This window comes from Gouania willdenowi, chromosome 11, assembly GCF_900634775.1.
Source record: "Gouania willdenowi chromosome 11, fGouWil2.1, whole genome shotgun sequence".
Classification (NCBI taxonomy): Eukaryota; Metazoa; Chordata; class Actinopteri; order Blenniiformes; family Gobiesocidae; genus Gouania; species Gouania willdenowi.
In genome coordinates this window covers 3,302,365-3,328,599 of record NC_041054.1, presented here as the reverse complement: position 1 = coordinate 3,328,599, position 26,235 = coordinate 3,302,365, and the positions used below count along the sequence as shown (strand labels likewise).

The 26,235-nt window shown below is 38.3% G+C and overlaps 2 protein-coding genes across 12 annotated transcripts; both read left to right on the top strand.

The window, feature by feature from the left end:
* Positions 1-132: 132 nt before the first annotated feature.
* Positions 133-11,138, top strand: LOC114472454 (lamin-A-like). Of its 7 annotated transcripts, none has more exons than XR_003675108.1 (12): positions 133-1,437; positions 1,634-1,919; positions 3,294-3,429; positions 4,270-4,395; positions 4,491-4,661; positions 6,323-6,495; positions 6,611-7,034; positions 8,214-8,321; positions 8,546-8,665; positions 10,327-10,470; positions 10,706-10,851; positions 10,955-11,076. XR_003675108.1 is itself a non-coding variant. In XM_028461712.1 (10 exons), the coding sequence occupies exons 1-10, from the start codon at positions 1,639-1,641 to the stop codon at positions 11,121-11,123; spliced, it is 1,689 nt and encodes a 562-aa protein (XP_028317513.1). In that variant the 5' UTR covers positions 133-1,638; the 3' UTR covers positions 11,124-11,138. The 7 variants fall into 7 exon arrangements, 1 of the variants encoding a protein (XP_028317513.1); XR_003675107.1 differs by having other exon boundaries at positions 133-1,479; XR_003675109.1 differs by having other exon boundaries at positions 133-1,919; positions 10,330-10,470.
* LOC114472453 (lamin-A-like) lies at positions 11,114-24,463 on the top strand. Of its 5 annotated transcripts, XM_028461708.1 has the most exons (15): positions 11,224-11,240; positions 11,769-11,832; positions 12,702-12,983; positions 14,124-14,474; positions 16,928-17,084; positions 18,026-18,151; positions 18,247-18,417; positions 19,719-19,844; positions 20,930-21,150; positions 21,260-21,515; positions 21,606-21,713; positions 21,971-22,090; positions 22,179-22,235; positions 22,783-22,980; positions 23,765-24,463. In XM_028461708.1, exons 4-15 carry the CDS (start codon positions 14,137-14,139, stop codon positions 23,798-23,800), a joined length of 1,914 nt encoding a protein of 637 aa, XP_028317509.1. In that variant the 5' UTR covers positions 11,224-11,240; positions 11,769-11,832; positions 12,702-12,983; positions 14,124-14,136; the 3' UTR covers positions 23,801-24,463. The 5 variants fall into 5 exon arrangements, with proteins under 5 accessions (XP_028317510.1, XP_028317509.1, XP_028317511.1 ...); XM_028461709.1 differs by lacking the exon at positions 11,769-11,832 and having other exon boundaries at positions 11,114-11,240; XM_028461710.1 differs by lacking the exon at positions 11,224-11,240 and having other exon boundaries at positions 11,617-11,832; positions 12,702-12,980; positions 14,122-14,474.
* The last annotated feature ends 1,772 nt before the right edge of the window (positions 24,464-26,235 follow it).

The window sequence follows — 26,235 nt, the reverse complement described above, 5'->3', positions numbered from 1 at the left end:
GGTTCCGCCCTGTTGTGCTCGGATGTCTTTTTTTGTCCTTGGTGTCCTCTGTTTATGGCGCACAGCGGCTGTTTGTGCGCGCAAAGCTGGGCTGCGCCCTATAAGACACGGAGTGGAGTAGTTTCACCTCAGAGGAAAAACACCAATATTCTCTCTTTTATTCTCGCTTTTTCATGTCAACACGTCACACTTTATCATGTTGCACTGACGGGACTCCTGTTGCATTACACATTTACTGGATAAAACACGGAAAATAGATACATTTCAGCGCCCGGTCCTCATTCAAACCGTTTTGCGCACCGATTAATGCACTTTATTATTAAACTAACTGTCTAATGTAATCCCTTTTCGCTGTTCCTCAGTGTGTGTCATTTATCTGTCAATCACACGCACTTCCCTGCACGTTTTTTTCAGGTCTTTTGCCCAGGTGACCGACGTGGTCCAATCCGGGTTTTCCCACAAACCACATGACACCACACGTCTGGCTTAGGGACGATAGCTTACGATTTACCCACATTTGACATTTCCAAACGATTCCTCACTCTAAGGCCACACTTATTGTTAAAAAGGGAAATATGTATATGTAAGTCTGGCATCTGTGTTGAAAGGTACAACGTTTAAACGGATATTCAGTGTTTTCCACAGATAGTCGATGTTTTAAGCCTTTACAGCCAGCAGAGGGCGCTAATGCACATGTGAAAATATGTAAATTTACGGAAGTAAAAGACAGATAAACTTTCTGGCGATTTCTTCAATTCACTACATTACAGTTTCGTTGCCAATGATCACTTTCGCTTTAGATAAACAACATGTGATTAACATTATTATTTTTTTTAAAGCTAAAACGACTTAATTTGATTGAAAACCATAAACTACTGCAACAAAATGTTTCTATTTTTCCACAACACTTCAAATCATTCGTTATAGCAAAATGTTTTATTTAAAATAAATGTGTTATATATATATATATATATATATATATATATATATATATATATATATATATATATTTCAAATTGAAAGTAAAGGCATATTTCTTTATCAGGGTCAAGAAGGAATTAACAGACATGATTTTCATTATGTGAGACCGGAAGTTATTCTTTTCAAAATAAGAGCACTGTGTAAACAATAAAACATCGTGCTGGTGTGATAATCACACCACTGCTGATATTCAGCACAACAGCGCGATCTCCAGTGTGATATTGCTTTTATAAAACAGTTCTACAAACGCATTTTATTAGTTAACACGAATAAGTGACAATATATTGATATTTGCTTAATCAGTTATTTTGCTCCCCAAAACAAATAGATCCACCACGTTCTAGTTATGACGTCAGACTTCGAGTAACTCATATGGCGTGAGTTCGATCTCAACTTTAATCGCTGAAAACAGTCTATCTTAATCGACCTCTACTGCCTCACTGTGATCTTAAAAAAGTAAGATTACTCAGATTATTGACTCCAGTGGATACAATCCAGGTACCCTTCGTTTTTTAGTTTTTACATTTTAAAACCAATTTACTGATTTAAAACCAATACAGAAAAAACAGATAAGCAGCGTTTTTTAATATTTTAATATTGTTCTGTTTGTGTGCATTGATATTTATCTCATGAATCTCTTGCCACTAAATAGGTGAAATGGGGAACGCCCAGACCCCTCCTCGAGATGCGAACGCCGCCATCGAGAGGAAAGCAGATTTGAATGGCTTGCAGGAAGAATTTGACACCTTCGTCACCTTGGCAGGCTCCATTCAAAACGAGAGCGCCTTCTTGCAACGTCGCATCACTCAGACTGAGACCGCCTATGAGACGGAGCTGGCCGACGTTCGGGAGTCTCTGGACTCGGTGGCCAATGAACGAGCATTGTTGGAGCTGGAGCTCGGGAGTCTGCGCAACGACCACAATGAGCTCATAGCCAGGTGGGTCAAAGTTCACCAGATCATCCAAATATATACATTAAGATTTTTTGTCTTGCATTGCCCTTTGACTGGCCAGTCAAATTTTCATCATGGCAATAATTATAATCAATCAATCAAATTTTATTTATAGAGCACTTTTCATTAATACAATATGATTCAAAGTGCTTTACATCATTAAAACCTTACATACAAACAATCCACAGATGATGATAGTACTAAGTAGTAATAATAATAATGAAACACTCAAAAATACATTTGTGTTAAACACAAGTATAATTCTAACATTAAAACATCAATAACAATAGTATTAGTAATAACAAAAATAATAATAATACAAATAATGATAATAGTGATTGTCATGATAGGAAAATAATTTAATAGTTGTATTCCATAACAAAGTAAAGTAGATAAAAACAATATATAAGTTAATAAGGCATCAATAAGCAGTTCAAACAACAGATACAAATAATGCACATTTATTACTTATTACAAAATCTAATCATGTATAAATGTAAAGAAAGAAGTTTGGCCATTTTAGACCAGAAAAACAGATGATAATAATAATAGTATTTGTTATTATTATTGATTATTATTATTATTGTTGTTATTATTATTATTATTATTAATAATAATAATAATAACACAATAATAATAGTAATATAAAAATAGTTTAATTAACCATTTTTAAGAAATACACATTTTGATGGTCATACAACAATATAATTATAATAATAATAGTAATAATGACAATATTAAGTTATATTATAGTTATATATATATATATATATATATATAATCATTTTTAAGGAAAGATGCTTACATCCTGCAGCGTAAAGTTTCAATCCCTTATGCATATAAATATATATATTATTTATAGTATATACACATTAAAAGTTCTAACATTAAAAAACAATAATGATAATAAATACAAATATTTTGCTCACTCCCATCATTTTAAGGAAAATCGAAACTTGTTTTGTGTAAAGTATACAACCTCTGAAATGGTTAAATACACATAATATATAATAATACAAATACTTCTGCTTGAGCTACTTAAGTTTAAGACGTGCAAGAAGAAAGTAATACAGAAAATGAAAGAATGTCTGAGTTAAGGTTGTAGAGATGAAGATAAGTCAATTCTCAACAACACAATTTGAATGCTGAAACAAAGCAAATAAACTTTTTGATACAATAAATATAAATCTAAATGGATTGGCTGCTAATATACTGTATATTACATATATGAAACTAAACATTACATTATTGCAGCCTTGTTCAACCATCCAATGGTTTCCACTCTGGTTAATTATCTTTATGACTGCATTGTAAAGTGTACATGTTTATTAAATCCATCCTCTCCCATTGTTTGCATAGGAACACTGAAAAGGAGCATGAGTTATCTGCCGCCCTGAAGAAGCTCCAGCATGTGGAGGGTCTGATGAATAGGGCACTGGGAGAGAACCAGAGCCTGAAGGTGGAAAACCAGAAACTGAGGGGGCAGGTCTCTAAGGTGAGGTGAAAACAAATCATCATTAAGTCTGTCTGTGGTCAGCTCATCAACAGATAGTTCCTCATCATCATCTTCCTCATTTCCTGAACACAATGTGTAGAAACTGATAAATTGACTTCTTTGATACTTTTTCCTGTTTTATTGTAGCTGTAAAAAATAAGTTAGTCACACTTCAGAACCTTTTGCCTTGGCTAAAAAAAAAAAATGCATTAATTATTTATTATTTTGAAGGGGATTTATTTATAAAGCGCTAACGATGCACAATCAAAAATTTTATTATTCCAAAGAACTACTTTTTTATCACAAAAGTATTTTTTATTCTTATTTAATTTTTAAAAACACACTCATTTTTTTAAATCCCCACCCTGACAACAAAAGTGCCTGTGTAGTTTTTTTGTCTTTGAATCCAAAACTCATGTATTTTTATATTATAAAATATTAAATTTCAAAATACTGTCCCAAATAAAAATAAAAATCTAAAATAACTTTAATTAAGACAAGAATAATTTAAAACAAAAATGTATTATAAAATAAATGAGTTAGCTATAAAATCTCAAAATGGCCCAAAATGTACTTAGGTACTTTTGTTATGAAGGTGAAAAAATGTTTGTTTCACAAGACGCTATTTTTACTTACTCATAGAAATCAGTTTTTTGAAAGTAAGCAGGAACAGTTCCACCTCAAGCATCAGGAACCTAGAAGCCCTAATTCCACGAAACTTTCCCGTAATACTGCAATTATGTGAACAATGCATTATATCTCTTTACACTCAACGATTATTATGCCCTGATGTTTGAAGCCCACCTTTTACCAACTTTTATCTTCTGCTTCCACTCGTAGCTGGAAGCTAGTTTGAGAGACGTCCGGAAGGAACTGAAGGATGAGATGCTGAGGAGGGTGGAAGAGGAGAACCGCAGCCAGACACTGGAAGAAGAGCTGGAGTTCCAGAAGAACCTTCATTCTGAGGTCAGGGTAATGAAATGCTCTGACCAGTAGAGCAGCTGTGTCTAGTAGTGGTATAAAGGGGATGTGATGGGCATGTGCTGGTGTTTCTCTAACAGGAGCTGCGGGAGACGAAGAGGCATCATGAGTCTCGTATGGTGGAGTTGGACAACGGTCACCAGCAGGACTTTGAGAGCAAACTGGCAGACGCACTGATGGATATGCGCAGCCAGCATGAACTGCAGATTAAACTCTACAAGGAAGAGATTGAAAAAACCTACAAATCTCAGGTAGATCAACGTCTAATATTCATAGGTAATTTAGTGACGATAGGTTTAGTTTAGTTTACTCATGGGGGGCCAATAGAGCAGAACCAACACGACACTATCACATCACAGCTTAGATTTTCTGTGTGTCGCTGTTAGAAGTTGTAATTGTGTATTTTTAATTTAAAGGTGTGAACCAAACACTCGCTGACATTCCTCATAGATGTAGGAAAGTGTCTCACACGTGTAGTCAGATGCTCACATGAGGCAGAGAAGCTCAGAAAACATCATCAGATGCCTGAACCACCTACTGCAGGGGTGTCAAACTCATTTTAGTTCAGGGGCCAAATGCAGAGCAGTTTGATCTTAAGTGTGCCACAGATTTCTTGTGGAAAAACAAGTACTTTCCACATTATTGTGCCCTAGTTTGCACTTCTACGTTTACATAAAATACTAAATATGTAAGAAACCGACAATATTCAAGCAATAAGTGATAAATATCAGTCCTAACAGGATCTTCTCTCTAAATTTCTCTTATTTTGGTGACCAATTTCTATTTAACTAAGGCAAATATTATGTAATAATTTGAGGAAAATTAAAAGATTTTGTAAGAATTTAGATTTTTTTTCAACAGTTAAAAATACTGTAATCATGCAATATAAGCACCAGAAGTGTTGAGTTTCATTTACACAATCATTCATGTTTTTTCTGTAATTTTTACTTTTTTACGCGATTCTCACTCGACGACATCGGCGTATTAAGGCCACATTGAAATAAAGAGAAATCTGAGCACTAAAAGATTAAATTTGTAATATTTCAAGAATAAAGTCAAATTTTCAGAATAGTCGTAATTTTATTAAAAGCGTAATATTTCGAGAATAATGTTGTAATGATTTAAAAACTCGTAATGGTACAGCGCTCGGAATTCCGATAGTCCTGAAGCCGACCCTTTCCTCCCAGTTCGTTGTCAGAACAAATTCAAAAAACTAAAGTCCTTAAACTGATAAGTGTGGTGATGATGGGCTATAATCTCACTAAATACAGACAAGGTCCTGTTTGGAATTCAATTTTATTAGGACTTTAATCTTAAAATATTCTGCCTTCAATCTCATAAATTACGATGTTATTGAAATATGATTTTTTTTTCAAAAAATTGCCACTTAATTCCTCAAAATATTATGACTTTAATCTTGTAGTGCCCAGAATATTTGTTATTTTAATGTGGCCCTAATACCCTGTCGTAGTGGACAAAGTAGGAAAAGCGTAAACTTTCGAATCTAAGGGTGTTCAACACTTCTCTTTGATACCCGTTTGAACCAAATAAACCCATTTTGATTTTATGTACACGTAATGAAAAACCTTTGACCTCATCCCTATTATTTATGTGTGTCATAACAAGCAGACTTGATAGATGAAGACACTGAACACTGAAGTAGTCCCAAAAATATTTACAAAATATCAGCCACATTCACCCATTCACACCCAATGGGACAGAGCTGCCATGCAAGGCAGTAGTTAGTTAGTTACTTAGTTAGTTACTTAGGTGGTTGGTTAGATAGTCAGTCTCCCATTGAGTTTAGTTTCTGCCCAAGAAAGCTTTGACATAACACAGATGGACAATAGATTTTATGAGAATTTGTTGGAACCCCTAAATTTTTCCCTAAACCTGATCTCTCATTGATTAGGAGTCCATGATCCGGGAGGCTTACTTGAGGGAGCAGGAAAACACCCGCCATCTGCTGGGGGAGAAGGACAGAGAGTTGGCTGAGATGAGGCATCGGATCCAACAGCAACAGCATAACATGACCCTGGACGAGTTCAGTAGCTTCAAGAAGAAGCTGAAGTGCAACAACGAGAAGTGTGTAGATCAGGAGTTACCAGCTTAGGATATTTGTAGATGTTGCAGCATCCGTATCCGTCTCCTTTCTGAACTTGTATCTCCATCATGTCCATTCTTGTCTCCGCTTTTCCAGGCTGAGTCTGTCCCTTAGCCCGGCTTTGGTCAGAGGGACAGGAAGTCCTTCCTCCTCTTTGGCAGTTGACTCCCGATCCGTGCACAACACCACTAAGAGGCGACACCCCAACGACAAGGACAGCGAGGCCTCCAGCTTCGCGGGTGGAGCCGTGCACAACAACGCCAAAAGGCGACGCCCCAACGACAAGGACAGCGAGGCCTCCAGTTTCGCGGGTGGAGCCGTGCACAACAACGCCAAAAGGCGACGCCCCAACGACAAGGACAGCGAAGCCGCCTATAGCTTCGCGGGTGAAGCCTTGCTCAACAGCACCAAGAGCACCCGCACTCACGTCAGACAGCAGATGTCAGCCAGCGGGCGGGTCATCGTGGACGAGGTCGACCTGGATGGGAAGTACGTGAGACTCAGCAACACGGCAGATGAGGTGAGATGAGACGCTACAGAACTCGTCTGGTCATTGGCCCTTATTTATTATTAATGTAGCACATTTAAACAACAAAACACTTCCAAAGTACTGCACATGAGATCATAAAAACAGTAAAACCAATTTATCAACTGTTCGTACGTTCAGATCTGAACGTACGACGTGTGTTCGACCAAATTCAGGCAAGCTTTTGTATTTATCAATTTTGACGTGAGCGTTCGCGACGATAAGATCTCATGTCAGGTCTGAGTTCGTGTACGATAATCTGAGTGTGGGGATTAGTGGTTCAGCGCAGCAAAATCTGACTGAGACTGAAAATAAAGTATTAAAAAAAACTCAGCTGTCATTTAGGCATAAGCAGACACATTCAAAACAGACCTATAGGGATTATTAAAACGAATTAAACTAAATTATTTATCTATTGTATATTTATATAATCTAGCTAAAAAACTCTGCTACTGAGCAGGAGCACATAAATTCACCCAGAGCGCCCACACACACAGTCGCACACACATGTAAATCGTTCCTTAAACTTCTACAAATGTGATGCAGTAAAGGGTAATGTGATGAATTATAGGTGAAATTGGCTGAAGGTATAATACACACAAGGGACAATATTTAGTCATTTTCAAAAAATGTTTAGATCGTAATTTTCTTTTAATGCAATATTTATTGCCTAAAGCGTGCACACTGAGGTTGATATAAACATCATATCTGTGCGTTTCTTCAGGATTTCTGTTGTTAAGTTGCTCTCAGTGCACACAGGGGGGCAGACTTCACCTGTAGGAGCTGATTCTCTTCCACACCTCATTTAAATACACTTCTTAAATTCTAGTTTTCACACATTTAAAAAGCAAATCTTTGTTTTGCTCCACCTCAGATGTGAGGATGTCGATTTTCATCTTAGAAAAGTTTCCTAGTTGGCGGGGCCTCCGAAACAGGAGGGCGTCACATGTAAATGACTATGAAATTCAGCTGCTGCAATTATTATCAACACCCGATCATTTGTACGTTGGGATTGGTCAGATACATATGTTTCATAAATCACACGTTGGTCCTGTCGTATGACTAAATGTGCACTCAGATTTGCACCCGTTTTCAGGCAAGGTTGATAAATGAGGGCTTTTGTGTATTTTTAGATTCTTCAGCTGAACATTATTCTTCTCTATTTTCCTGTAGGATCAGAAATTGGGGAAATGGCTGGTCAAGCGTCAGGTGGGATCTCCTACCCCTATTGTCTTCAAGTTCCCGGCTGATTTCACCCTGAAGGCCGGAAAGACGGTCACGGTTAGTGGTTCTTCTACTCAACAATCACGACCATTTATGAATACTTAGGGTGCTTTCACACTGGTTTAGTCCTGGACTCGGTCCGAATGAGCCAAAATTTGAAAGAAATTGTATTTTATTGCTGTTATTTTGTCATTTGTTCTATAAAAAGTTTTTTGTAAAAAATGTTTCTCAGATTTGTAAATTTAGTGTAAAAAATATCTGTATTTGTTTTTTCTCTGCAGATCTGGGCCGCTAACGCAGGCGGGATTCACAAACCCCCTTCAGACCTGGTGTGGAAGACTCAGAGCTCATGGGGAACTGGAGATCGTTTCCAAACCACTCTGATCAGCGCTGGTGGAGAGGTACTTCAACACGTTCCTCACACTGCTTCTACTCCCCCCCCACACACACACACACACACACACGCAAAGATTCAGGCTTTATTTCCAGAGATGTTCCCTGAAAACTTACTTTCATGAAAAAGGTTCAGCCACATTTTCAAAACAATATTTGTGTCAGAAGTGAACTGTGAAATGCAGTACTTCCATGATGTAACTACTGATTAACTCACAAAGCCATACATGGAAACATGATCTCGTCTTTTTTTTTTTTTCCTTCTTCATCAAAACCACTAAATAACTTATGTGCGCGATTGTCTCGGTGGTTAAAGCTAATGCCCAGGCCGATGTCATTGTAGAATAACAATCTTTAAATAGTCCACCAAAACCCTGAACTAGTCTTTCTTCATTAAGGTGTAGCTTATTCAACAAAGTTAATCAGATTAGCATGCTAAGGAACACGCATTGTAAAATAACATCTACTTTTCCTCATGTGTGCATCTGAGCAGCAAACCCTGCCTTGGTTTTTAACTCCAACCAAGTAGCAAACTGGTTGCAACACCACAGAAAACAGTTTAGTGGTTCAAAGAAAATATGACTATGTAACCCTTAAACCAGCACGGTAACCATTTACATGTTTGGATGGTTCATGCATAGAGTTCTCCAACATGTCACGGCACATAACGGGCATTCCAACAAATGCACCATTAAAATTAAGAAGGAACAAGACAACATACACACAAAAGCCATAATAAATGCCACAAAAAGAGTTCCTTACACTTGAAACAATAAATAATTAGCAGGATTTGTTTTCTGGGAACTGTAGTAAGCTCAGTGAGAGAGTAAAAGAGTCATTGCACAACCAATGCTCAACATGTCCCCTGCATGTGTGATACACAGTAACAGGCTTCATACTCAGTAACCCTGATGGCTACGAAACCTTTACTTTATCTCAGTGCAACTTAACAAATGTAGCCCTTTGTTAAGACACTTCGAAAAATATACGCTCTTCAAATCTGGCCCGACTGCTTCCATCCATTCAAGTGTTCAATCACATGAGCAGAAATTCAAATATTGAAGGGAAAGACACACCAGTGAACATTTTTGACACCTTGTCTTTCAGGACATGGCCATGAGGAAGGTCACGTGCACTTTATGAGAAGATGAGGATGAAGACATAATGAGAAAAGCTTTTTAACATCAAAAAGGAAAATAAATCATCTAAAAACAAACAAGGAATGCAACACTTGTAAAACTATACAGAATTTTAGGCTGGACTAAAATTTATCAACTGACAATGTGCACAGGTTAATGTTTTCTCTTGGAAAATGTCCAGGTTTTCATCAGTCTTACTCACATGCACTTAGCATTTAATGATCCTTATTGTGAAATTTGTCCTCAGAGAATTTATGCGCATCTATTTCCAAATCAAAATGAACCAACCAGTGTTCTTGTTGTATAGTGTAACTGTTTTCAAGGCATTCGGTTTTTTTTAAAATTTAGAACAGAACAGATGTAGGTACAGGTAATGGCAGAGGTCTATAGAAAATGAGGTTTTTTGATAGAACACGAGTGAACAGATAAAACCTATATTATTTTAACTGAGATTCAGGCCAAGTATCACTAAATTTTTATAAATGTGAGTTTCTAGTAGTCTGATCTGACCCTGTGTTTTTGGGCCTTAGCAGGTCAACCAGACCCCCGTCTGCATCTCCTGTGGACTTACTGAAGAAGAATCCTCTAAACGCCCCCTGACCTTGGCCTCTCCCTTCTCAAACAGTAGAGGCATCTCTGAGAGTTGCCTGCCCACCACCAGCACGCCTCGCAGGGTGAGTACAGGAGACTTTTATCACCGCCACAGAATATGATTGTATTTGATCTGAGGGTCATAGTATTTTTTTGTGTTTTTAGCATCACTGTATGTGTTTTAATGTTGTGTGTTTTTGCTGTTGTTTTGTACATCTTTCATATTTTGTATTTTGGTAACCATCTTCTGTCGTTGCTTTAATTTTGTGTATATCATTCATATTTTGTGTTTTATAAGTGGTTTTTCTGAGCATCTAGTGCGTGGCTGCTGCTCGGAGTCGACTGGAGAGCAACACATCTGCCTAGAATCAGTGCTGATGATCTGCAGCAGGATTTAAGCCCTGCTGTGACTCCTCATCAGCACCAGTGACTCCTCATCAGCACCAGTGACGTCTTCCTGAGTGGTATTACATGTTTTCTCTCTCACAAGGTCTTGAGCCTATTCTATGGAATCATTGTCTGTGCTTAACTCACCACTCATCTGAATCTCTATTTCTCTCTCTCCAGTGTTTTCTGTTTAAACTCCAGCGCCCCCAGCCTGCCTCAACTCATCCACTAACAGATTATCACCACCACAGCTGCCTGGATTTACTTATCTGTGTACAATAAATAAATCCACTCAAAACTCACTCCTTTGTCTCTTTCTTGGGTTCTACGCTGTGTTTTCAAGATGTGACAGAACGATCTGGCCAAACATGGACCCAGACATTGATCAGCAGCCTTCAAATATCTGGCAGTCAGGGGGTAGTTGTTCTGAAAATGGCTGGCAGCCATTTTCAGAACATGAGTACCGGTAAGTCCCATTGCTGCTGTTGCTCTATCAGCGCTCCTGGAAAGTCTCTTGTCCAATCAAATTTCTTGGTATTTATAAACGTTTCTTTCAGGGATGTCGAAGTCATTTCAGGACATTTTCACGCCTCTGCAGTATGTGCATTAATGTTGTTTTGTTGCCATCTGCTGTTCACATTTGTGCTTGTTTTAGTTACTATATATTTCAACTTGTGGATGTTGATGCAGGCGCACGGTGGCTTAGTGGTTAGCACGTCCGCCTCACAGCAAGAAGGTCCTGGGTTCAAGCCCTGGGGTGGACTTGGGTCCTTTCTGTATGGAGTTTGCATGTTCTCCCCGTGCTGCGTGGGTTTCCTCCGGGTACTCCGGCTTCCTCCCACCCAGTGAATGAGAGAGTGAATGGTTGTCTGTGTCTGTGTTGCCCTGTGATGTACCCCCGGCAGACCCCCGCGACCCTGTTAAACGGGAATAAGCGGGTATGAAAATGGATGGATGTTGATGCTAAACAAATGTCATAACTTCCTCACTTCAGCAATCAATGGAAAGTTATGTCCCTACTGCCTCGCCTTCTTTGTTCCAAAAAAGTGGAATTTCAGGTGAGATTACTCTGATTATTACACACCCAGTGGATACACCTATGGTACTCATACACATTATTCAAGAAAAGTAAATACATTCTGTTATTTTTACTGCTACATTTTCATTTGATTTAATTTATTTTTTAAATGTAAAATATAACAGGTAATTTTATTAGTTTAAAGATGACTGCTAAATACTTCCACATAATGGTTGGGAAGCACTCAGAGGTTGTAAAGACTACTGATTTATCCTACTCAAGAAGAAGTACTGTTACTTGAGTGAAATTGTACTTCGAGTACAAGTAAGTCATACTTAACATACTCAAGTACAAGTAAAAATTAGCTCAATTAAATAGTACTCAAATTCAGTTACTAGTTACTTTCACCTCCACGGTTTGCTTCCATACAGTAAACCTCTTTATGTATACATTTAAAAAGAAAGAGACACAATCTTGCACAGTTGGAATTTAATTTATTTTCCACAGTCAAAAAAAAGAAACAACACCAATAAAAGTATGGTATTGGACGTCGAACATTGGATTATGTTCAATGTTCATTATCTTCAAAAATTGCTGGCTTAAGGTTGGAAAAGAAATAATATCACCAAAATTTTTTAATTTACTCAATAACGATTGGGTGTAGAAATGTAACAAATGACTTCTTCTAAAACGTGCTTGAGTACAAGTGAAATTACTGATTTAGAAACATACTAAAAAAATATAGCACAATTTTTTACCACGACTTTTTAAAGAAATGAGCATTGACAATAATCCAGTTTTTTGTGTAGCTGTGGACTTTCAGAGGGATTAAGAAGTCTTTCAACAACCCTGAATGCTTTACGCAACTGCTTTTAACTTTGTGTAAACTTTGTGGTTTGATTGGAACAGTGTACGTGAGTCAACTCTCAGGATGAGGATCTGCTTCAAACGATTCTTTGAATGCATCACATGGCTTTGTGACTCACCCAGTCAGACTCCAGCACACCCAGTACAGACACAGACAGAGGGAAACGATGGAGGGAGAGGCAGGACAGCCAAACCTAAGGCCAGCCTCTGCTCCACCCTTTCATTAGTCCCTATGAAGCAGGAACAGCCTGAAGAGCCAACGTTGGCCTGAAGACTCGAACGGACGAACAGCTTTTCTTCATCTACTTGGATTAAAAAAAAAAGGTAAATCTTTAGTTTGTGTGGTTTTTGTTTAAAACCTATTGATGGCCATCAGTTTAAACAAGATCAAATGACTTTTGGGTTTTTTTTTTTTTTTTTTTTTTTGGTGGTGCCTTTGAGCTTTTGTTGCAGGGCTCGTTTAATAGTTTAAAAACTTTGTTTTAAAACACCTGCTTTTAATAATTGTTGTACCCGCTTATCCTGCTCAGGCACAGGAAATGCTAAAGCTTACTGATGAAACCATGCCCGGCTGCATGAGACTATTTTTTATCAATCAAGGGTTCGCAACTAATTTCCCCAAAGGGCTGAAATATTTCTAGCATTGTTGGTGCCAAATTCGGACATAAAAATGCATTTTGTACCTCGTTACAATGTAATCAGTTGTCATTTGATCAGTATTCTAATTATTATCCTTGTTTGAAATTAGATTAGTCCACGCCCAAATGGGTGGATACACCTCATTAACGTCTGGGTTTGGCCCAGTTTGCGTTCACACTAAGCTTTTGGAGTCACTCCAAACTGCTGGAAAGGGAGCTCATGCATCATTGGGTGCGAGTAGAGCACTTCTCAGAGAGGGAAGAAAAAAACTTGATATATGATTGGTTGGCCCATATCTAATGTGGCTACACCTCATAGTTGCTACATGTCTGTCCACGCGACATTTCTGAACCCCCGACGTAATTGATTTTGTTTCTTGTTTTGCAGTCAAGTAAAAGACATGTGAGCGACAAAGTGCCAATTTTAATTCTAGAACATATTTTGTGGCCTGCTACCAAATGGTCCTCGGACCAGTACAGGTCCATGGCCCAGTGGTTTGGGACCACTGGTGTAAAGCGTAATATTTACTGTACTACCCTCTAGTGTTAGAAATGTGAAAGGACTTGATAGGATTCTCTATTTCTCTCTAAAAACAAAACAAAACAAAACATAATCCCCTTCAAAATAAAAGCATCATATCATCCATTATAATTGTCCAGATTTTTTGCGTTTATTGGAGAGAACAGTTTTCCATTGATCCAAAAACTAAATACTCGGGTGCTTTTGGGACCAGGAGGAAGACTATGTAGGCCAGATTTATTCCTAAAACTGTTGTGGAATTTACAAAGGGCTATTTTTTCTCATGAATTTCTTGCCACCAAATAGGCAGAAAGGTGCAATGGCGACTCCGCAAAACACTCCTCGAGGTGCGAACACCCCCATGTCCCCGAACCGAATCACCCGTCTCCAGGAGAAAGCAGATCTTTGCAACCTCAATGACCGCTTGGCCGTCTACATCGACAAGGTGCGCTTCCTGGAGTCCGAGAACGCCGGCTTGCGTCTTCGCATTACTGAGTCTGAGACGGAGGTGAGCCGGGAGCTGACGGGGCTGAAGGCCGCCTACGAGACGGAGCTGGCCGATGCTCGGAAGACTCTGGACTCGGTAGCCAAGGAACGAGCAAGAATGCAGCTGGAGCTTGGCAAGCTGCGCGAGGACCACAAGGAGTTGAAAGCCAGGTGGGTCAACGTTCACCTGGGTGGTCCAAATATATACATTAAGATTTTTGTCTTGACTTGCCCTTTATTGGCTTGACTAGTCTAGCCTTGTCTTGTCTTGTCTTCAATTAACTTGTCTTTGATTAGCTTGTCTTACATTGTCTAATCCTATTTTTTAGTATTTTAGCTTAGCTCGTCTAATCGTATCTTGTTATAGCTTATCTTAGCTCATCTTGTCTTTTTGTATCATGTTGTGTCTTATCTTATCATCTTACAAGAGGAAATGAGACGTTAATCTTGTCTCGTCTAGTCTTGTCTTATCTTGTCCAGTCTTGTTTTGTCTTATCTTATTTCATGTTATTGTAGCTTAGCTTGTTTTAGTTTAGCTCATCTAATCATATCCTGTTTTAGCTTATCTTAACTTAGCTCATCTTGTCTTTTTGTGTCGTGTCTTATCAACTTACGAGATAAAATAGGAAGTTTATTGGAGTGGGAGGAGTTCAGCACGTTTTCTTTTTGAGTAGGCAAGTTATTTTACACCGTCCAGTGAAACTTAGACTATAACAAACCAAACTTAGCTGATGTACACCTTCAGATTTTTCCCACAAAATGTTAGAAATCTTGAAATACATTGAATTCATGGGACTAAAACTGCAGTTTTAACATACTTTGTAGCAGACTTTCCTAACCTAATGGGACCTTATGATTCTAGCTCCAAAAAAGAAAGAATCAGAAAAAGCATAATGTGCTCAAAGGATTAGCAACATTTCTCATGGTTGAAATCCAAATTATGTGAATAAGTGCATCTTTAATCCAGTTTTTAATGAATATCATGAGATGGTTTGTTGCCTCTGGGATCTGAATTTTCACTTGAAGGCTCCATTCCTCTCAAGCTCCCTGCATGTGATCCTCATTTATTCATAGTACGGTGATGTTGTAAGTATTTATAAAACTTGCTGACGGTCTTTTCTCATATTCTCATACACAGCCTGAGATGACTAACTCTTTCCCCTCACCACAGCCATCATCATTATAGGCTGCACACACACACAGTACGTGGCAGTGTTTAAAAAGCCTTCAATGTTTTTCCATAAATATTGAAGCAGTGTAAAAATGTGTGTTTGGCAAAAGCCAGCCGTTGCCATGGCAGCACCTCCAGCCAAACACCAACGGCTGTGGGTTTGTGGGTTTCCACAGACTTCAGGACAGAATGAGTCACTGGTGCCGAGGTCTTTCCCAGTTTCTGCTCACATCAATCACATCTGCATCAGAGAAGAAGAGAAAACTACTGGAGTTACAATAGCTTATTTTAATCATCCCTCTGTGCTTAAAATTCCCCGACCAAACCGGAGACAAACTGGCTCAAACAGGTTTTGAGGAAATGAAAAAACTCTTAAAACCAATTAGTTTAGTTAATTTTCATAACTGCAATAATAATTATGACGATGACGATAGTAGTAATAATAATGAAACACTCAAATACACAAGTATAATTCTAACAATATAACACAAAAAACAATAGTATAGTGTCATAATAATAATAATAATAATAATAATAATAATAATAATAATAATAATAAAAGTAATAATAATAATAATAATAATAATATAATAAGTAATATAATTGAATCGAGTTGTATTCCATAACAAAGTAAAGTAAACAAAATAGATAAGTTAATAAAGCATCAATAAGCAGTTCAAACATAAGGAACAAATACACATTTGTTAAGCAAAAAAGAATCCAAAATAAACAAATAATAATTATTGTTATTATTATTATTACTAGTACAGTACAGAAGTATGTATTCATATAGTGGGGGCTTAAGTAGAGTTGTCAAATTGGCTCTGGCCGCACACGTGACTCTAGCTCGCCACTGTGAGGAGCTGTGCAGTGAAACAGATATAGATGGTGCGATAGCGCCCCCTCACACTGAGGTCAAAAGCTGAATAGGCTTCACTTCTGGGTGAACTTGAATGTGCCATCAGGGCCAAATAAAATGAAAATAAACGTTTTGAAATGACCAAATTACACCAAAACAACAGATGCACACACGGGGTATTTGGAAGCCGTTGACAAAGTTTCCATTTGAACAGACACCGCGCCGGGGAGATATTTGCTCCACAAACACACACGCACGCAGACCTTTGTTGCATTATGGTATAGATAGATAGATAGATAGATAGATAGATAGATGGTATGGATAAGAATGTCCGAGTTAAGGTTGGAGAGATGAAAATTAGTCAATTCTCAACAAAAACAACAACATTTGAATGCTGAAACAAAGCAAAGGGGAAGTTTTTGATACAGTGAATCTAAATGGATCGGCTGCTAATATATATTATATATATAGTATATGAAACAAAAAATTACATTATTCCACCCTTGGTGAATCATCCAATGATTTCCAGTCTGGTTCATTAGCTTTATGTTAACTGTATTTAAAAGCATCCATCCTCTCCCATTGTTTGCATAGGAACACAAAAAAGGAGTCGGAGTTATCTGCCGCCCTGCAGAGGCTCAAGGATCTGGAGGCTCTGTTGAACTCTAAGGACGCCTCGTTGACTACGGCACTGGGAGAGAAACGGAACCTGGACGTGGAAAATCGGGACCTGAAGGCGCAGGTCGCCAAGGTGAGGTGGAAACAAGCCATCAGGCTCAGTCTGTCTGTGGTCAGCTCATCAACAGATAGTTTCTCATCATCTTCCTCATTTCCTGAACACAATGGGTAAAAACTCATAGATGCACATTTTCAATACTTGTGTTTAATCCATCTTCCTGTTTTATTGTAGCTGTGAAAAAAGAAGTTAGTCATTCACAGACAATCACACAGTTTTGCATTGGCTGAAAAGGAAAAACGCAATAAGCTTTTATTTTGAAGGGGATTTGCGAGGTTGTGCCAACGATGCACAATCAAAAACTTTATTTCAGAAAGTTTTTAAAACAATTCAAAGAATGTGACTTGTTGGATGGTGCGAAAAAAACCCTAACCCTAACCCTATGAACATATATACAAGTAGTGCAGGTATTTTTTCCAAAGAACAACTTTTAGTCACACTAAAAGTATTTTTTATTTTTATTTAATTTTTAAAATCATTTTTATTTTGTATTTTTCCATTTTCTTTTAAATTGTCATCCTCACAACAAAATATTGTTTAAAATTAAATTTAAAAAAGTAAAAATAAAATTGTAATAATTTCAAATAAGATGAGAAAAATTAAAAATAAAATTTGAATAATTAAAAATAAAAATTTGAATAATTAAGAATAAAAAGATATTATAAAATAAACGAGTTAGGCATAAATTCTCAAAATGTCCCAAAATTGACTTAGTACTTTTGTTATGAAGGTGACAAAAGGTTTGCTTTCGAAGATGCCATTTCATAAAAAGCAGTTAATTTAGAGTAAACGGGAACAATTTCACCTCTAGAATCAATAATTCCACAAAACTTTCCCGTAATACTGCAATTATGTGAACAATGCATTATATCTCTTTACACTCGTCGATTATTATGCCCTGATGTTTGAAGTCCACCTTTTACCAAACCTTGTCCTCTCTCTGCTTCCACTTGTAGCTGGAAACCAGTTTGAGCGACGTCCGGAAGAAGCTGCAGGATGAGATGCTGAGGAGGGTGGACGGAGAGAACCGCATCCAGACACTGAAAGAAGAGCTGGAGTTCCAGAAGAACCTTCATTCTGAGGTCAGGGTAATGAAATGCTCTGACCAGTAGAGCAGCTGTGTTTAGTAGTGGTATAAAGGGGATGTGATGGGCATGTGCTGGTGTTTCTCTAACAGGAGCTGCGGGAGACGAAGAGGCGTCATGAGTCTCGTATGGTGGAGTTGGACAACGGTCACCAGCAGGACTTTGAGAGCAAACTGGCAGACGCACTGATGGATATGCGCAGCCAGCATGAACTGCAGATTAAACTCTACAAAGAAGAGGTTGAAAAAACCTACAACACTAAGGTAGATCAACGTCTAATATTCATAGATAACTTAGTGACAATAGGTTTAGTTTAGTTTACTCATGGGGGGCCAATAGAGCAGAACCAACACCACACTATCACATCACAGCTTAGATTCTGTGTGTCGCTGTTAGAAGTTGTAATTGTGTATTTTTAGTTGAAAGGTGTGAACAAAACACTCGCTGACATTCCTCATAGATGTAGGAAAGTGTCTCACACGGAGGCCGAGAAGTCCAGAAAACATCATCATCATTATTATTAGATGCCTGAACCACCTACTGGCTTCTAATGGTAGAAAAATAAAGATAAATAAATAGATCTACGGCACATGTGTTAAACTCATGGCCCATCGGCCAAATCCGGCCTTTTAGAGCATCCAATTCGGCCCACTGGAGAAAGTAAAAATGACAGGGAAAACATGAATGATCTACTTACCTACTGTATCTTTAAAGCAAGGAACCTCTGTCTGTGTGTGTGTGTGTGTGTGTGTGTTTCTTCTGCAAATATCTCTGCTGATCAGTCTAAGATTGGCCTAAGACTTTCAACATGGCTGCTGCTTGGTTCAAGGGAGTGCAACTTCGGATTTGTTTTCCCAGTGCTTTTATCACATGGTTGCATTCATTTTTAATGTTAAACAGTTGAAAAATCTCAACATTCTTACAAAATCCTTAAATTTTCCTCAAATTATTACATAATATTTCCCTTAATTAAATAGAAATAAATTGGTCAAAAAAATGTAGGAAATTTAATGTGAAGATCGTGTTGGCACTGATATCTCTCACTTATTGCTTGGATTTCATATACTGTACTAATGCAAATTATGGGCCTTTTTTTCCTTTAAAATAATGGCCCCACCTAGGAATGACAAATGAGATTTAGTAGTTTGAGGCCAGAAATTCAAATAAAAAAAAAAAGATAGATGTTGCCCCTTAATGCTTTGTTTCATCTTTTTAAAATACTTCTTTTGTATTTTATTTATAAGTAGAAGTGCTAACTAGGGCACAATAATGTTGAAATTACTAATTTTCCCGCATAAAATCTATGGCGACACCAATCACAGTCTTACCAGAATAGCATGTGAAACACCCCAACACCCAACTGATCAAACTTCCAGCTGATCAGCTGTTCCCTGTATGCTCTGTTTGTGTGACATAATGATGGCTCTGCCCTTTAAGCCTCCCTTTAACCAATTCTGATGGTAGTTAGATATAGAACCCCCCTCCCCCACAGTAAGTGGCTTGAAACCCTTTTAGGTGACACCATCATGGCCTATACTCACTAACTTTCTGATCTCTAATTCAGCTGGAAAACGCCCATCTGTCGGCCGATCGCAGCAGCCACCTCTTCGGAGCGACTCATGAGGAGCTGCAGCAGACACGATCTCGCCTCGAGTCCATGTCAGCTCAGCTCAACCAGCTGCAGAAACAAGTGAGCACGTGGTATTAGCTGATACTTAGCGGCATGCTAATCACAGCCTTCTTTATAACACATAACATATGCTCATCACAGGCCATCAGATGGGTTTGGCTGCCATCTGTTGTTCAGTTCTGCACCTTACATCTGTAGTTTCTCTTCACTTTTACAAAATCAGCATGGTTCCCAGCGGACTACAATGGCCTGTCAGGGCCACATTAAAATAAAATAAAAATCTATGCACCATGAGATTAAAATTGTAATATTTCAATAATAAAGTCTTAATTTTATGAGAATAAAGCCGTATCTTAAAAAACCCGTAATGGTACAGCGCTCAGAATTCCCAGTGAACTTAACGAACACCAATAACCCTGAAGTAAACCACTTCCAACCAGTTCCTCCTCCACAATAAAAGGTGCTATTTGCTCCAAATCAGTCTGGTTCTTTTGTCAGAACGAATGCAAACTTCACTAAATGCAGACAAGATCCTGTTTGTAATTAAAATTACAACTTTAACCTCATAATGCCCAGATTTTTTTATTTTAATGTGGCCATAATACACTGTCGTAGTGGACAGAGATGGAAAAGCGGTAACTTTTTAATTTAAGGCTGTTCAACACTTCTCTTCGAAACCCACTGGACCAAATAAGCCCATTGTGTTTGGTTTTAATTTAATTTTATATACAGGTGATGAAAAGCCTTTGACTTCATCACTCTTATTTTTAAGTGTCATAACAAATGGACTTGAATGTGATAGCACTTTTATTTACCACTGAAGTAGTCCCAAAAATATTTACAATATCAGCCACATTAACCCATTGACACCCAATGGGACAGAGTGGCCATCCAAGGCATCAGAATCAGAATCAGAAATGTTTTATTTGCCATGTACAGTTTTGAGGACAGTACAAGGAATTTGACTTGTTTGACTAGTTAGTTAGTCCAATATTAGGACCATCTTAAGGATTTGTGTCTGCCCAAAAATCTTTGACACGTAGGTAAAGCCTCAACAACCTGAGTCACAGATGGACAATTTGATGAGAATGTGTTGGAACCCCTAGAAATATGAGTGAAACTGATCATCTGCTCTCACCAATCAGATGGCTGCTCGCGAGGCCAAGATCCGGGACCTGGAGGACGCTCTCTCTAGGGAGCGGGACAACACCCGCCGTCTGCTGGGGGAGAAGGACAGGGAGATGGCTGAGATGAGGCAGCGGATGCAGCAGCAGCTGGATGAGTACCAGGAGCTGCTCGATGTGAAGCTGGCCCTGGACATGGAGATCAGTGCCTACAGGAAGCTGCTGGAGGGCGAGGAGGAGAGGTGCGTAGATCAGGAGTTACCAGCTTAGGATATTTGTAGATGTTGTGACGCATTTGTCTTCTTTCTGCTTGTATCTCCATCATGTCCATCCTTGTCTTTGTCCCTCCAGGCTGCGTCTGTCCCCTAGCCCGCCTCCGGTCAGAGTGACAGGAAGTCGTTCTTCCTCTTCTGCGGTTCACAGCTCCCAGAGTTCACCGACCAAAAGGCGACGCCCCAACGACACGGACAGCGAGGCCTCCAGCTTCGCAGGTGGAACCGTGTCCCGTACCCGCATCACCCAGCAGGCGTCTGCCAGTGGGCGGGTCACAGTGGATGTGGTCGACCTGGATGGGAAGTACGTGAGACTCGGCAACAAGGCAGATGAGGTGAGATGAGACGATACAGAAGAACTTATCTGGTCATTGTGTATTTTTAGATTCTTCAGCTGAACATTATCCTTCTCTATTCTCCTGTAGGATCAGAACTTGGGGAACTGGCTGGTGAAGCGTCAGGTGGGATCTGCTACCCCCATCGTCTTCAAGTTCCCGGCTAAGTTCACCCTGAAGGCCGGACAGAGGGTCACGGTTAGTGTTTTTCTACTCAACAATCACGACCATTGATGAATGGGCCGAAATTTGAAGTAAATAAATACATTTTATTGGTTTTATTTTGTCATTTGTTCCGTGAAAAGGTATTTGTAAAAACTGTTTCTCAGATTTGAAAATTTAGTGTAAAATATATCTATATTTTATCTGTTTTTGGCCACAGAAAGTAACTGTTACAGGAACACTTTGGAAAAAAAACATCCAAATTAAAGAGAGATGGCTGTGATTCTCTGCAGATCTGGGCCGCTAACGCAGGCGGGATTCATAAACCCCCTTCAGACCTGGTGTGGAAGACTCAGAACTCATGGGGAACTGGAGATCTTTTCCAAACCACTCTGATCAGCGCTGGTGGAGAGGTACTTCAACACGTTCCTCACACTGCAGAAATTCAAATATTGAAGGGAAAGACACATCAGTGAACATTTTTGACACCTTTTCTTTCAGGAAATGGCCATGAGGAAGGTCACGCGCACTCAGTGTGAAGACGAGGACGAAGACATGGTGAGAAAAGCTTTTTAGGATCAAGATGAACACAAATACTTTAAAAACTAACAATGAATGGAACACTTTTAAAACTATACAATAAATTAAGCCGGACTCAAATTTAACAACTGACACTGTGTATGGGGTAATGTTCTCTAGATTTCACGTCATTTTTCTCTTGGTTTTCATCAGTCTTACTCACATGCACTAAGCATTTAATCCTTATTCTGAAATTTGTCTTCAGAGAACTCATGCGCAGCTATTTCCAAATTAAAATGAACCAGTGGGTGTTCTTGTTCTATAGTGTTTGGTTGAAATTTCACTCGTTAACTGGAGTTTTAGTAAAGTTTTGAATGTATTGGTTTAAAAAAGAAAAATTAGAAATGTCAATGTAGGTACAGCTCATGGCATAAGTCTATAGAAAATGAGGTTTTTTAAATAACAGAACACAAGTGAACTGATAAAACCTATATTATTTTAACTGAGATTTAGGCCAAGTATCACTAAATATCTATAAATGTGAGTTCCTAGTAGTCTGATCTGACCCTGTGTTTCTGGGCCTCAGCAGGTCGCTCACAGCACGTGCGCAGACAGTGATTACAACCTGCGCAACCGGACCGTCTTCTGTGGCTCCTGCGGACTTTCTGCAGATAAATCCTCCAACTGCTCCGTCACCTCAGCCTCTCGCTCCTCCCGCAGTGGAGGCATCTCTGAGGGTTTATTGCCCCACTCCTACGTGTTCGACACCAGTACGCCTTGCAGGGTGAGCACAGGAGACTTTTATCACAGCCACAGAATGTGATTATATCTGGTCTGAGGGGCACATTATCAACATTCATATCAGTATTTAGAATAAGGAACAATCTGAGCATTAATAGATTAATAAATTGCATTAATACAGGAAAAAACTAAGAGTTTTGTCTCTCTTTATCTATATATTTTGTGTGATTTTAGTGTCATGGTGGGCATTTTTGTTTTAATTTTGTGTGTTTATGAACTCATTTTGTGTGTTTTTGCTGTCGTTTTGTACATCTTTTTGTCGTATTTTGTATTTTTAGTACATGTTTTATCTATCACAGTAATTTTGTGCATTTATGTTGCTGTTTTGTATATTTTTCCTTATTTTTTTGTATTTTTTGTGTTATTGTGTATTTTTGTCGTTGTGTGTTTTTGAAATCCTTTTATGTGTTTATGTTGCGGTTTTCTATATTTGTATTTTTGTTCGGTTCTTTTGTGCTTTTTGATCCCTATTGTGTGTTTCTGTTGCCATTTTATATGTTTTTGGATTTGTTTCAAACCGAGGGCCACATGTGGCCCCGAGGACAGGTCGCCAGTTGCCCTTATAGGCCATAAATTATGATAAACATGACTTTCAAAGTAAAGTTTATTAACTGTTAAGTGTAGGTTGATAAAATTATCAATAGGATTTTTCCAATCTGGTCCACTTGGGAACCAATAGAGCTTTTTTTTTTACATACCATGGACTGTTATTTTATTTTGAAACTATTATTGTAATGATTTAAAACATTGTGAATCTTTTTTCTCAGGCTGGACCCAGAAAGGAGACCTGCCCCATTATGTGATCCCCGGCTACTCATTAACTCTCTTATTTTAGTTACATTGCAGTTATTGGCTCTTTAGTTAGTTAGTAAGAATGTAAGATTTCCTTACTGTTGTTATTAGTACATAAAAGCATGCTGAAGACACTTAATCAACCATTGATTAAAGTTTTTTATTATTTTTTACTATTTACATTTAAATGTTTGTATTTACACTATAGCAATTCATCACTATCAGTTTGTTATTTAACGTCTTCTCCATCCTTAAAGCCATTCTGTGCTACTTTTCCACGTGATCAGCAAAAACCTTAGCCTTTAGTAGCAGCAGACCCGTCACACCACCTATGAAGACTCCGATCCACCTCCATGACATCATAACGAGGACGTAGGATGTTTCGTGCAATGATACGAAGGAAAGCCTGTGTCTCTTTTCTCATGTGAATGTATCATCTCATCTATGAGACATTGCTCTTTAATTAAAGCAGCTTCTAGCGCACCTTGCTACAATGAATGCATTGTTTTGCAATGGTTCAAGGAAATAATTGATATCAATGTTTTAGTGTTTTTATAGCTTAGTGCTTATAGCTATACAGTAGTTGATATGATCTTATGCTACGTTTTTTTCTTTTTTTATCTTTTATGAATATTTTGTATTTTCTACAATAACAATAAAATGTTTTTTCAACATATGGTGATTTCTAAATTTGTACTAGTTTTTCCTCATTATATTAATTAGAAATGTCCTATACTGTAAATCCCTTTCTCTCACACATGTGCACACAATATTTACTTATATGATGTAATAATACATTATCAAAGTAGAGAAATTTCTTATTACTTCCTTTGTAAAGTCGACACATTTTCCATATGCTTGCTCGAGTTTACACCGGCTTCGATTCATTTAATTAGTAATTAAGGTTTTTACTGTTTTATTCCTCAAATCTATAAAATTATAACAATAAATCTTATTATGTGCATTGGTAACGCTCCCTCGTGTCAGTTTTGTGGGCACACTACTACTTTTTTTATTTTGAAAGTTGATCACGTACTTTCAAATATTTTTAATCAAATTAGAATTGATCAAAACTACTAAAGCATAGAAACTATACACAATCTTTGACACATTGAAAATAAATCAGTCCCCTCTGTATAGAAACACAATTTTGATTTTATATAAACCAAGTTTATTGTATCCTCTGTTTTCATTACGTGAGCAACTTAATGTATGTCTTTTTGTTGACTGTAGTTTGGAAACTTGCGCTTTGTTTGTTGTTTTAATGTCAATAAAGACACACATCTAAAAGTTTCAGGAATCAAGGACTGGATCCCACCCACAAATATATAGAACGTCTCAAGTTTCGCTTCACAAACAAGGGATGAAAACAAATGTACCAATCTAACTGTTTTTATTATTATTATTTTTATTCATTTCTGTAACATACGTTTTGAAAGCTTTATGAGAGCTTTAATATGGGAGATACACTTTAACATGGAGGGTGAGACTTGCTGTCAGTTGTAAATCACTGTTAAACAACAGGTAGGAGAGAATATAAGGATCCATATGGATAAAAAGCATTTAAAAGTCCAACATTGTAGATTATGGCATTAAAAGTCTCTAACAACACATAACTCCACCTTCGCTGATTGTCTATGTGCTTCCATAGCAGGTAGATGCCGATTTTGTCACGGGGAGGTGAATATATTATCACAACAACCACTCAATGCACCGCTTTATATCCAGACAAGCTCGCACTGAGCGCAGGGTTTGCTCATTCTCTGTTCCAGCCACTTGTTTTCTCGGTGTATCACTTCAAAAAACAGACTTATGGGATATTTCATCAAAGTGTTCTCAGTAGAGCCAGGCTTATGGTTTAAACCTGGTTCAGCTAAACCGTCCGTGACCATGCTGGCTTTTACCTTTTCATCAAACTCTTCTCAGCTTGAAGCTCCCCAGCTGAGCCGAGCACACTGACGGTGTTTAGCGTTGTTAATGTAAAGCTAAATGGACTTTTCTGTGCTTTAAACATCATAAAGTGCTATTAGGGCTTCATACACAGGCCCAAAGTGTTTTTTTTCCCATTGATTCCCTCAATCGTTAGTTAGAGGGTGATTTGCTCCTTTCTCACTGCAGGGTAAACCCAAGCACCACTCTCCAATTTGATGACGCAGTCCCACTTTGATGACGAATTTGACACAGCACTGAGCTGGAGAAGCCACACCTCCAGGAAGCTCTCTGCTGTGATTGACATGTAAACAGACACGGCCACGAAGGTGAGCATTCTAGCGTCCCTTGCGCAGTGCTATGTATGTATTTTCTACAGTCTATGTATGTACCGGTGAACGCCCCGCCCCCACGCTCTGTCTCATGTTTATAAAGCAGCATGAGCTCGGCTAGAAGTGGGTGGGAGGAGAGCAGGCTATCCTCTGGCCCTACGTCACCGTGAGTGGAGGAGGAAGTC